A 13,656-nucleotide genomic window follows, 5' to 3' on the forward strand; every position below is an offset into this window, starting at 1 on the left:
AGGAATGTGGAAGGATGTGGGGGTTTGAGGAGAGACTAAAAAGTGAGAAACAGCTGGCACAGGGAATGGGCATGGGAGTCAAGGATGGAGAAGAATTGTTAGGGAAAGGAAAGGGTGAATTAGGTGAGGCTGTTTGAAGTGGATGAGGTCGACCTGATGTCTGGATTTCCGCCAGCACTGCTTCGTGGTTTGAGCACCTGGGTTGATGGTGTGAGATCAGAGGGACAGGGAAGTGAGGGAGGTAAGTTCAGTGGAGAGGGTGGAGTTGAAGGTTCACTCATTCTACAGCCTTTTGGAGTGTGTTTGGATTTGTACATCAAGAGCAGGTAGATGTGTTAGGGAGACCAAGTAGGCCATGATAATTTGGGTTAATTGGAGATGACCAAGATTTGTGGAAAGATGGGACAGTTTTGCAGGGAGGGACGGGTGAGCAAGGTGGGTGAAGGAAGTTGTGATCGGAGAGTGGAATTTCAAAGTTGGTAAGTTAGAAATTTTTATAGTAGAGATAAGGAGATCAAGTGTGTGAATTGTTCCTTAAGGCATTGAATTATCAAGAGGAATACAAGCAACAAATAGACCAAGCTAGATTGTTTTTGTTTCATTTTCTTTTGAATCTCATGTTTGGTGAAACTAGAAACTCCAACTTTAAATCTTTCCAACTGGTCTTAGCTGTGTTCCCCTCTTTGCCAGAGCTACTTTTCCTGGAGGAAGTAGAGTGGTGAAGGGAAAATAGGGCAAAAGAAATTGGTATTTATTGAGCGCTTACTATGTGCAGAGTACTAAGTGACTGGGAGAGTACAATACAGCAGAGTGGGCAGAGAAGCCCAACCCTCTGCCCTCTAGCCTTCCTTCCTGGGTATAATTTCACTGCTAAAGTGGTTGATGACGCAGGTTAACTAACTAATCTTCAATAATACCTAATTTCAAAAGTATAGAGCCTTTAATGATTTTGATGTCTAAAAATGCCAGTGAAGTTTGAAATGTATCAGCCTCAAAAATACGGTCCCAGACAGTTTGTTTGTTTTTTTTTTAGAGACCACTAGCTGTTTTTTTTAGAGATCTCTAGTTTGTTGCTCTTTCTTGAAAGAAAGCCATTAAGGCAAGCTCAGTGTCAACAGGAAATCAATCAATCACATTTATTGAGTGCTTACTGTGTGCAGAGCACTATACTAAGCGCTTGGGAAGTACAAGTTGGCAACATATAGAGACAGTCCCTACCCAACAGTGGGCTCAATGTGTTTCTTCATTATATTGCACTCTCCCAAGTGCTTAGTATAGTGCCTTGAACCCAGTAAGCACTCAGTAAATACAATTTAATTGAATGTAGGCGTACGAGGGATATACAGGAGTGCTGTGAGAACTAATGCATATTCCCTATTGTACAGGCATTAAGTTATTGGGGGGAAAAATGTCCATTATAGTACACATGGCTTGACTGGTGTTGGCCGCATGCAAACAATTGTTTTTTGTTCCAATATCGCGTCGTTGGAAGATTGTCCCCTAATTCCTCAACAGAGTCCTAGTGAAAACATGTGTATTGGGAGAGTTGAGAGTTACTCAAAGGCAGAGACTACATCTTTTATCTGTATCGTATGTTCTCCAGCACTTAGTACACTGTTGTGCACACAGTAGGTGTTTCGTAAATACTTTTGATGAGGAGAAGTGCTGGAGAAGCACTCAGTGGCTTCATTTTGTTTTACTCCCATTAGTCAGGAGCAGGAAGTTTTCCTCCTCTTCAAAATACAGAGCTACAGCTAAACCTGCGGGAAAGGATGCGAGCCCCTGGAAAGTCCAAATACCCTTTGGGGTTAGAAGGCCCAGGTACACAGATAGGACTACTTGTAACTCTGTGAGAGAGAAATTGCATTCGTACTTCTTAAAAAAGTGTGACCTTAGAACTCCGTGCACAGTAAAGATTTGTTTTGACCGGACTTCTTAAAATGGGAGTACTTCCTGTTTTCTATAGAACATGGTTCTCTTACCAAAATCAACCTTTTGCCTTAACTCTAACATGAAATTTGGTCTCCCAAGACCAGAAGAAGCATTTGGCAAGAGTCCAGTGCCCATCTGACTGCTGCTGTCAGAAATGTCTTTTCAGTCCCAATTCTCGTTATTCTAGCCTTTTTCACAATTAGAATCTGCCTGTGATGTAGGTTTTCTTTACTCAAGATTTCAAAGCCATAAAGCCAATATGAGACACACATGCCAGTGGACTTTTGGGAGGCTCATTTTAGTTTTGGTTTTTGAATCTTAAGAAAGCTGGATTCCATTAAAAAATGAAGCTTCAAAATGCATCTTAATCATGTGATTTTTCGTACTTTTTATCCATGACCTGGACTGTTTTATTCAGTGTTCATATCTTACTGGTTATTCGAGCATCTAATTTTCACCTTATGAGAGAGAAATTTAAACTCTTAAATGTTACTAGTTTGTAGAAAGAGCACGGGCTTTGGTGTCAGAGGTCATGAGTTCAAATCCCGGCTCCGTCAATTGTCAGCTGTGTGACTTTGGGCAAGTCACTTAACATTCCCTCAGTTGCCTCATCTGTAAAATGGGGATTGAGACTGTGAGCCCCCCGTGGGACAACCTGATCACCTTGTAACCTCCCCAGTGCTTAGAACAGTGCTTTGCACATAGTAAGCGCTTAAATGCCATCATCATCATCATTTTTACACACTGGAGATATTTTTTCTTGACAAGTTGTAAACAGATATTTTAAATTGAAGTCCTCAGTACTCTTACCTGAATAAATCTGTAGTTTTCAATTTAAAATGAAATTAAGACTTTTGACATTTGAGTGGCTAGATCTACTTGCCTAGATTCTGTTTTAAGGAAGGGGCTTTTTGCATATTTTGAGTCCTGAAAAAGTCACTACTATTGTTTCAGCCAGTGGAAGATAGAAGGCGTGTACGAGCCATACTGCCGTATACTAAAGTCCCAGACACTGATGAAATAAGGTAGGTTTTCTTTTTGATTAAGGAAAATTAAAACATCTGCAGCAAGGGATCTCTCAAATTTGCAAATATTCTGGATGAATTAATTGGGTGCATCTAAATTGGAGAACTTCTTCCTAAATACTCTTCTCAGCATCCTGGGTTTGTAGGCATCACCTTTTACGATTTCCGGACAGAAGTGGGAAGGACCAGAGGCCAAATAGCTTCAGTCCTTGTCACTAGGGGTATAAATGGTTGGGGGCCTCTGATGGCCCTTGAAGAATCTGCCCTAGTGCTGTAGTCTGGACCCGCTGGTGCTCCGGAGTTGTAGCTCCAGGACCTTCTCGATCCATGATGGATTTAGGTGGATCCCTTCTCCTCAACCTTCATCGTCCCTCCTGATTCATTCATTCATTCAATTGTATTTATTGAGCGCTTACTGTGTGCAGAGCACTGGACTAAGCGATTGGGAGTACAAGTTGGCAACATATAGACACGGTCCATACCCAGCAACGGGTTCACAGTCTAGAAGCGGGAGACGGACAACAAAACAAAGCATGTGGACAGGTGTCAAGTCATCAGAATAAATAGAAGTAAAGCTAGATGCACATCATTAACAAAATAAATAGAATAGTAAATATGGACAAGTAAAGTAAGTAGAGTAATAAATCTGTACAAACATATATACAGGTGCTGTGGGGAGGGGAAGGAGGTAGGGTGGGGGGGAGGAGAGGAAAAAGGGGTCTTAGTGTGGGAAGGCCTCCTGGAGGAGGTGAGCTCTCAGTAGGGCTTTGAAGGGAGGAAGAGCTAGCTTGGCGGATGTGCGGAGGGAGGGCATGGGCTGGGGGTGGACAACGGGACAGGCGAGAACGAGGCACAGTGAGGAGTTTAGCAGCAGAGGACCGGAGGGTCCTGATCACATTCCCCCAGTAGCAAGGACTTAAAGCTGATCCTAATGTTCCTGGACTGATTGGTATTGGAGCGAGAAGGTCTGAGACCCCCTCCTTCCCATTTCCCCTTTCCTTCTACCCTAACATGACTGCAGCAGTCATTACCCAGATTTTGCTGTGGGTCACCGTGGCTCCTGGCCTGGAGGTCCTGGAGCCGTGGCGTTTTCGCACAGACTACTGACCCTCGCTCCTCTTAGCGCACAGGCCGCAGAAGGCTGCTCTCTGACCTCAGCCATGCTGTTAGACCACCTCAAATGGCTTTGTTGCTACAGCTTGCATAGCGGCTGTTTGTCCTCAGGGCTAACCCGGTGGTAGTTTAAACCGAGGTGCAATGGTGCAGGAAACGTTGGGCCACTTTTTGGAAGTAATTGATAAACCAATAAGTGTAACATTTGGTTCACAGATGCACCGACTTTTGAGGGTGCGGTAAAACTAGGCACGAGTGTTGCCAAAACGGGCCAGTCCCGGTTATCATTGTCCTTTAGAATGCTTCATAATGGTGGAAAATATTGTAAGCTATCAGATCATTAGTTTTGCTATGAGTCACAAGGCTGACTTACCTCACGCTCCCCCTTGGAGCCTCTGCTTGCAGACTGTCGGTGTTGCAGCTCCTTGCTTACACTGCCTCCTTGGGCGTGTGAGTCAGAGGCTGAGGAAAAGGCTCCCATCGCAAGGCCACATTTACCGCTCATGCAGCTGAAGTCCTTCCTCCTGTTTGGACCGCGCACCCATCTTCCCCAACTCCCCCCACCTCCTCCAGCGAGTTCCTGTGGTGGATGCACAGGCATCTGAGAAGGAAGATTCCTGCTGCCGGAGGGCGGGTGTGGGTGTGAGCAGAGAGGTTGTTGGCCTCTGTGGCGAGAGCTACGCAGTAAAGACTGGAGAGATTTCGGGTTGACTGTGCTCTCTGCCTTTCCCCTAGAATCTCCCAACACTCCGTTATCCGACTGATTTGTCCATAAGCTTGGATCAGTCCGTCAGATAAACGGGTGGACTCTTGTTATGTAGATCATTTGATTCAAGGTGAATCTCTTCTGTACGTTTCCTGGCTTTGGTTTCATTTCAATACCCTCCCTGTGTTTGGGTTTAGTTTCCTTAAAGGAGATATGTTCATTGTCCATAATGAATTAGAAGATGGTTGGATGTGGGTGACAAATCTAAGGACGGATGAGCAAGGCCTTATTGTAGAAGACTTGGTTGAAGAGGTGGTAAGTATTAATGACTCCTTTTTATTTCCAGGGATGCATAGATTTAATAAAAGCTCAAAATGTAGGAGAAAATGGAAATCAGGTTTTACTGCCTGACGTTTATATGAAATGCTAAAATCCCAAGCATTGTTATTACACAGCAGTAGAAAGGTGGTAATACGCTCTACCTTATAAATGCTAATACATTTTTGTTACACAATGAAATAATCCTGCTGGGATTCCAGAGCTGTTTATAGGTGTGCTATAGAATATAGAAATTATTTTGTGTTCAATTAAGTTGCTCTAGTTTTGACAGACTAGATAAAAACTCACGTTTTTCCTCTCTTGATCCTGCTACATTGTATTTATAATTTCTTGAAGAATCACCTTACACTAATTCATAAAAGCAATGAACCTCACCTGAAATTAAGATGGCTCTGCCATTTCCCTTGCTCCCAAAATTCAAACTGGCACACACCTCCTCTACTCTGGTGTCTGTTGGAGAGCATCTGACCAGCTCCAATTCAGCAACTCAGAGAAAGAGTTAAATTCAGCGCGTTATCCATTGATAACATCCGTGGATCTACAAGCTTCATGAAGAGAGTGGCCTTAGTAGCCCCATAGCTTGCATTCTGACTCCCTCCGTCAATATCCAGTTCTCTCTTTGTGGGACAATCATCCCAGGGGTTTAACTGGAGAGGGAAAACCTCCCAGAAGTGGTGTCAGTCTTCTCGGCAGGCATTTCTGAATCATGTCTGACCGCGGCATCTCTCCGCCGTGTTTCTTGATATCTCATAGATAGTGGCTCCAAGGCCCCTCTTCCTGTAGCCCATCTGGGTGGCCTGGTTGCTTCCAGGTGTTAATAACTATTTGGGTGCTTTTTACCAAAAACAATAATTGTCTCTCTCTTTATCCCTACAGCAACAATAGTCAAAAACCTGAACACCTACAATTTTGTTATCTTTTGTTTGGTCTTCCTTTCACCCTTTATGTCTAGCACACACACTCTTTCTCACTTTCACTTTCTCACTCTCCCTCTTAAGCCAAGACTGATAGGTCAGTTTTCAAGCTGTTGAAGAAATGTCTTTAAAGGATTATCATAGTTTCTTTATCTCATCTTGTAAATAGGGACGGGAAGAAGATCCACATGAAGGAAAAATGTAAGTTGGTTTCCAGTTACCTTCTAGAATAAAAGACAGTGATTTTCCGTTTATTTGCTATAAACAGCTGATCTTGTATTCAAAGAACAATTACTGTCTCATATTAAATACCTGGTGCAAGGGAGTGGATTCTTATTTTATGAAGTCCTGATTCCTTGAACAGTAGAACGTGTTTAACCACCATAGGCATTTTTTTTTTTAAGGAACATGGAAGAAGGTCATTGAGTGGACTGTATTTGTTTCAGAGGCCTTAAGAAAGGGTTGGTTTTAGTCAGATGTGCCACAAATGAAATTGAAAAATAACACAACTGAAATAAACTACTAATTGAAATAATGAATTAAATGTAATTGACACTTGTAACCAATTTTTCATCTTCCTTCATCCTTTCCATTTTTTTATTGGCTTTTTAAAAAATGATATTTAAGCACTTACTATATGCCAGGCACTTTAATAAACAATGGGGTAGACAAACTAATCAGGTTGGTTGCAGTCCATGTTCCATCTGGGGCTCTCAGTCTTAATTCCCGTTTTTAGAAGAGGTAACTAAGGCAAAGAGAAGTTGAGCGATTTGCCCAAAGTCACACAGCATGGAAGTGGCAGGAGCGGGATTAGAACCCAGGTCCGCACTGCTTCTTTTCTGGATGTAGCTTATCTGTGCAGAAGCATCATCAGTAAGAAACAGGGAAAAGAGATCAATAAACTTTTTTTATTGAATATAGGTGTAAAATGACTATTCTATCATTGCCCCCCTCCAAAATAATCATAATTGTAAAGTAAAAATTAAAATGACTCAAACTATTTAATCAGACTTGGAAGAATTTTTGCCCGAACAAGTTCTCCCTAGTGAACTTTTTTTAAAGGAATTTCATTTGGGATTTTGTAGAACTGTCATAGTGTATAGTTGTAGAAATGAGAAAAATTTCATCTAAAGCAATTTGTAGTGAAGTGTAATTAAATATTATAATTACTGTGCAAATATTTAAAAATAAAGCATCATGTTAATGCAACACTTGGCACTTGTCTTATCTTTAGGTTTTTTTCAAAATTTTAAATTTCAGATTAAGATTAACAATTCAGATACCTTTTTAGTTTCCCTCGTGTAGATGTGATGCTGTTTTCAGGTCAAAATGACATCTTACTTTCCAAGGACAGTCTCTATAATGAAAACTGAATTAGAGTAGAATAAATTGCAGGTAACAGTCATAGTCCCATAGCCATGTGCACAATGGATACTTGAAAGATGCCTGGCTTTTTCTGCATTTTAAGTAAATTCGAAGCCTGCTCTGTGAATATGGGAAAGAGCAACACAAGGTACTACAACCCTACAAGCATAAAGACTCTCTAAATGGCATTGCTATTCCCAGTAGCTGAGAAGAAACAATCCCCTCACTCCCCACTGTCCTACCTTTGAGGAAAATCAGTGACTGTTTTTTTTTCTGGTGTTTACAATCAGTCCTTTTTTCCCTCTTGGTGGAAACCATATTTGTAAGTGGGAGGGTCTGTCCTGTACCAGGGTTTGGATTTGTTTTGTTTATAAGTTGGGTTTTTTTATATTATAAAATGCCACCTTTTCCTCAGAATAAAACCTACTATGTTGGTACTGTACCCTTATATGTTGCTAACTAAAAGAAATTAAATTGCTTTTGTCTCCTCGTTCATTTTGTTTCTCTTCAAGATGGTTCCATGGGAAGATTTCCAAACAAGAAGCTTATACTTTGCTGATGACAGGTACTTGTCTTCCTCTGTTGCTACTGAGGTTTCAAGTGTTAGAACACTGTGAGGTATACTTGATAAAAGTTATGAATTAACTTGAGTCTGCCAGAAAATTTGATTTCAAAATTTAATATATATTCTATTTCTAGCTGCTGGTAATAAGGAGGAATTTAAACAGTGTCTAGAAGTTTAGAGTCTATATAAAGAAGGCTTCAAAATTTAATTCTGCAATTGACAAAAACTGTATGTGCTCGTACACACACAGACGAAATCCATAATAATTATTGTAAGACTTAAGTACTCACAGTCTAAGGGGGAGAGAGAACAGACACTCCATCCCCATTTTATAGATGGGGAAATCAAGGCACAAAGAAGTTAAGTGACTTGCCCAGGGTCACACAGCAGGCAAGAGCAGAGCTGGGATTGAGGGAGGCTTAGTGGGAAGTGCACAGTCCTGGAAGTTAGTATTCTCCTACTCAGTCTGTGAGCCCCATGTGGGACAGGGACTGTGTCAGACCTGATTATCTTGTATCCACCCCAGCGCTCAGTTCAGTGCTTGGCACGTAGTAAACTCCCTTTGGGTAGGAAATATATCCACTAATCTCCTAAGCACTTAGTACAGTGCTTTGCACATAGTAAGTGCTCAGTAAATACCATTGATTGATAGTAAGTGCTTAACAAGTTCCATAATGACGATGGTTAAAGAACAGGTCCCGTAACTCCCAGGACCAGCAAGCTCTTTCCACCAGGCCATGTTGCTTCCCATCCTGAGCAAAATCAGGAGGCCTTTTTTGAAAATTTGACATCATTCCCAAACAGATTCACTGGATATAGTTAACACCATATAAAACGTGTGATGAAATATTTGTTACATTTATTTTCAAGGGCATTAATTCTAGACATGTTCTCAGTGATCACGGAAAGCCTTATTAATTCATTTTTAAGTAATCAATCAGTGATATTTACTGAGTGTTTAATCTTCAGAGAATTGTACCTAAGCACTTTGGAGTAATAGGCACAATCTTTACTCTGGAGCCTACAGTCTAGTGGAGAGAGAGACATTCAAATAAAGTACAAGTAGGGGTAGCAACCAAGGATAAGGCTACATATATGAGTACTGGGGAATGAGTATGTAAATGCGTAGGGGAAGGAATTAAGTGCATAGGTAAGCCAGTAAGGAAAGAAAATAGGGTGAAGGGAATGAAAGCTATGTTAGTCTTCTTAGTGGGGATCTGAGTTCAACAGGGCATTGTAGGTAGAGAGTTCTGGTCTGTGGGATGGGAAGGGGGTTCCAGGAAGGAGGGATGGGGGTGAGCAAGAGGTAGATGGTAAGAGACAAAGGTGGAGCCCCGTCAGTAGGTAGGTGGTATCAGACGAGTGCAATGGTGGGCTGGCTTGTAGCAGGAGAGAGTTGCTGATTGAGTGCCAGTAATTCGATGGGCAGGAGTTTCTGTGTATGCAGACATAGATGAGCAGCCATTGGAGGTACTTTGAGGTATGTGACCTTGCGCAAGTCGCTTCACTCCTCTCTGCCTCAATTCCCTCATCTGTAAAATGGGCAAGTCATGTCACTTCTCTGGGCCTCAGTTCCCTCATCTGTAAAATGGGGATTAAGACTGTGAGCCCTGTGTGGGTCAGGGACTGTCCAACCCGATTATCTCATATCTACCCCAGCACTTTGAAAAGTGCCTGGCATGTAGAAAGCGTTGACACCTGTATACATGTTTTGTTTCGTTGTCCGTCTCCCCCTTCTAGACTGTGATCCCGTTGTTGGGTAGGGGCCGTCACTATGTGTTGCCGACTTGTACTTCCCAAGCGTTTAGTACAGTGCTCTGCACACAGTAAGCGCTCAATAAATGAATGTGTGTTGGGGGGCAATTTTTTTAGAATAGTAGTGCTTAATAAGTTCCATGATGAGTTAATTATGGAGTAGAAGTGTTGCTTAGTGGAAAAAGCTTGGGCCCATGACTCAGAGGATCTAGTTTCTAATCCTAGCTCTGCCACATGTCTGCTGTGTGACTTTGGTCAAGTCAGTTAACTTCTGTACATAGTTAAGTGCTTTACAAATACCGTTATTATTATATTAGTATTATTCTCTGTGCCTCAGTCTCCTCATCTATAAAATGGGGGTTTAATATCTTCTCCCTCCTACTTACTTTTTGATCCTATGATTATCTTACATCTGCCCTATTCTTTAAGCTTAGTAACAGTGCGTGGTACCCAGTAAGTGCATAACGAATTCCACAGAGAGAGAGAAAATACGCTAGAGCCAGGAGATCAGTAATGAGGCTGGTGCAGTAATCAAGATGGGGTAAGGCGAATTCTTGGACCGACACGGTGGCCGTTCGGTTGGCAAGATTTTGTGACTTGTGGAATATGAGAGTTTCAGGAGAGGTGAATCAAGTTAATGCCGAGGTTATGGGCTTTTCAGACTGGGAGGATGGTGGTATTGTCAGCGGTGATGGGAGAACCGTGGAGTGATGGGAGGGAAGATGAGGAGTTGTTGAGTGGTACATGTGGAGTGTGAGGTAATGGTGGGATGGATATTTCAGGCGAAGATGTCCTGAAGACAGGAGAATGGGAGAGGTGTGGGTTGTAGAAGTACTTGGGAGGCATCGGCATAGTTGAAGCTACAGGAGCAGAGGTAGAGAATGGAAGGGACCCAGAACTGAATGCTGAGGGACCCCACAAATAGAAGGAGCTGGCGAAAGAGACCATGAAGGAGCGGCAAAGTAGGAAGAACTAGTAATAATAATAATCATAATGGTATTTGTAAAGCTCTTACTATGTGCCAAGCACTGTTCTAAGTACTGGGGTAGACACAAGGTGATCAGGTTGTCCCACGTGGGGCTCACAGTCCTAATCCCCATTTTACAGAGGAGGTAACTGAGGCACAGAGAGAAGTTAAGCCCAAAGTCACACAGCTGACAGGTGGCAGAGCCGGGAATAGAACCCAAGACCGTGCTCTGTCCACGAAACCACGCCACTTTTCACTTTGACAGCCAAACCAGGGCTAGGGAGTGTTTCCAGAAGCAGGGGGTCCACGGTGTCAAAGGCAGGTAAGAGTACAAGGAGAATTAGAATGGATTAGATTCCACTGGATTTGGCAAGGAGGGAGTCATGAGTAGCTTCAGTGCAGTAGGGGAGGCAGGTGTTAAACTGCAGGAACTTGAGAAGGGAGTTGGAGGAAAGGATGCAGTGGGAGTAAACATTCAAGAAGTTTGGACAGGAATGGTAGGGAGATGAGGCAATAGCTGGAAAGTGCAGTGGAATTGAGGGAGGGTGTTGGAAAGTGGAGGGGAGAGGGGGCCTTTGGAGCATGAGCAGTTTAAGTCGATGTGGAGTGAGAAAGATGATTTAATAAGGTGTGAAAGGATGCGGACAGAGGTGCAGGTTATTCCTCAGAAGTTCTACAGCTCACATTGTTCATCATCTTCCCTTCTTCATTTTCTGTAGTTCTTCTGCCACACATATATTGTCTCATTTTGTGGGTTACTACAAATATTTTAATTTCAAAGAGAATAGTAAAAGGCGGTCGTATTTTTAGGGTCCTTTTGTGCAGGTAAGATTTATTAGGTATGATGAATCAGACGAATGACGCTTTTGTAGTAAACTGAATAGTTTCAGCTGATGTTCCTCAATCATTCTTTTTGACTGTTCATTGTTGTATCCAAAGTATGACAGATGACTGGTGCAAAATATTTAGGTAGACTTGATATATTAGATATTTACCTGCAGTTAAAGTTTGTGGGAGAAAGGTGCATGGAGTGGAATAATGTAACCCAGAGCATGTATTAGAGTTGGTGAAATTTGAGATTGAATGATTTCTCATTGAAATCCATCAGTTTGATGGATGATGTCTGTGTGGTCATGTGAGACCAAATTGGAGGCATGATTTGCCTTTCGCTATCGGCCTTATTTTATCTATTTATTTTACAGTCGGACAGGTTTGCGGTTTTCTCGTGCGCCCCTCTGATAATACTCCTGGTGACTATTCGCTTTATTTTCGGACCAATGAAAATATCCAGCGGTTTAAAATATGCCCAACACCTAACAATCAATTTATGATGGGAGGCCGATATTATAACAGGTAAGTTCCGAGATGTCAGTTATGGTAGTTTCTCAAACCCCAATCTTTAAATGCACAATTATTAAAGTTACTACTCTCGCAAGTGAATAAACTGAATTTTTTTTTTAAAGATGACTTTGACTTCCATGTTTCTTCATTACAAGACCTTTTGGAAAAGTCTTTTCATTATACTTAGATTGCTTTGTAAATTATTTTAATGTTCACCTTATGAATTTAATAGGCCACTCTTCATCTTATGTGATTTTAAAACTCTTTTAAATACAGGAATGCTGAATCAGGGTGTGAGCTGCCAGTGGAGTGAAAGGTGTCTGATAGTACTCTGAAAAAAGGAAATTATGCACATTGTAGCCCGCCTTTTGCTTATTAGGAATATTATCAGAGGACTAAGAAGTTTGTAAGTAGCAACTGGGTTCAAAGCAAAAAAAAAAGGAAAAACAGGAGCCTTCAGAAATGTCCTTAAATTGGTTTCAGTGATACTGCAAGTGTAGTTTTTCTTTTGGCTCAACCCAGAATTAATCATTTAGCCACTAGGTTGGGTAGGAAAGTGACAGAAACAAAATAATGACAAAATGTTAGCATTCTTTCTCCCAAAACATGAAAATAAAATCAATTTGATTGACCCTTCTTAGCGATCCGTTGTTTTCTTCTGACAGAAGCGGGACAAGGTCTTAATAATGAGATTATGGGATTTGCCAGGCCTAATGACCCACTGCAAGGGCATTCTTCTCCATCCCAATTAGAGTTTCTCTCGCTTCCAGCTTGGCCTCAGAGTGGGTAGACATCCAGCAGCTGGTTTATCTGAGAAAGTATCAAGTCCTTCTAGCTACTTGAAAGAAGTTCAGTGGACGGTCATAAGCCTTCAAGTGGAAGATGGTGTGAGGCTAAACAATTGGATCCTTTTGCATTTCTCACACACAAGCTGCTTGAGTACCTTCTACATTTCAGTCTGGGTTCCAGACATCCTCACTGACTATCCAGCTAGCTGCACTTTCAGCCTTTTATGAAGGTAAATTGATTTTTGCCCGTTGTCCAAGGTTTTTTTTAGAGGTGTGGCACACTGGAAGCTAACAATTACAGACATAGTGGTAATGCCAATGCAATCTAAAACCAACTGACAAATGCCCCTTTTGTCATCTTGAGTTCAGCAAAATCAAATTATTTATGTACACAGTTTCTTGTTTGGAAGTCCTTTCATTGAGTCAGTATCGCCCGTATGATGTAACCCAAGCACCTTAATAAAAATCTTGCCGGTAACTATATAGTAGAAGCACAGTTTCTTAGATATCACAGTCAATCTTTGAACCAAGGGTATCAATGAATAGGGGGGGAAAAAGTATGTTTTTGGTTTTTTTGTTTTTTGTTTTTTTTTATCCAGTTGGCCGATAAGTGCTAATGAATGCTAGGAACCCTGCAAATTAAGATTGCTTATTAAAATTAGTGCTAATCTGGTACCTTCACAACACACTTAAATCTATGAATGTTGAGCCTTTGAAAATTTAATTTTCAGAGTTCATTATAAGACTAATAGTTATTTCATTTCATAAAGTTTGATTGTAAGCTTATAAACTTGGAGGTTTTTAATAAGACTTAAAATATTAATATCATAAGTGCCAACTTCTAAC

The 13,656-nt window shown here is 41.5% G+C and overlaps 1 protein-coding gene across 1 annotated transcript in view; it reads left to right on the forward strand.

Moving 5' to 3' along the window:
* The window catches only part of RASA1 (RAS p21 protein activator 1), an 84,039-nt gene that overhangs the window by 37,034 nt on the left and 33,349 nt on the right, over nt 1-13,656 (forward strand). Inside the window, exons 4-8 of the mRNA XM_038765982.1 lie at nt 2,887-2,957; nt 4,974-5,091; nt 6,199-6,230; nt 7,907-7,959; nt 11,884-12,034. Of these exons, the coding sequence (XP_038621910.1) occupies nt 2,887-2,957; nt 4,974-5,091; nt 6,199-6,230; nt 7,907-7,959; nt 11,884-12,034 (425 nt within the window). The remainder of the gene's footprint in view (nt 1-2,886; nt 2,958-4,973; nt 5,092-6,198; nt 6,231-7,906; nt 7,960-11,883; nt 12,035-13,656) is intronic.

This window comes from Tachyglossus aculeatus, chromosome 23 (assembly GCF_015852505.1).
Source record: "Tachyglossus aculeatus isolate mTacAcu1 chromosome 23, mTacAcu1.pri, whole genome shotgun sequence".
Lineage (NCBI taxonomy): Eukaryota > Metazoa > Chordata > Mammalia > Monotremata > Tachyglossidae > Tachyglossus > Tachyglossus aculeatus.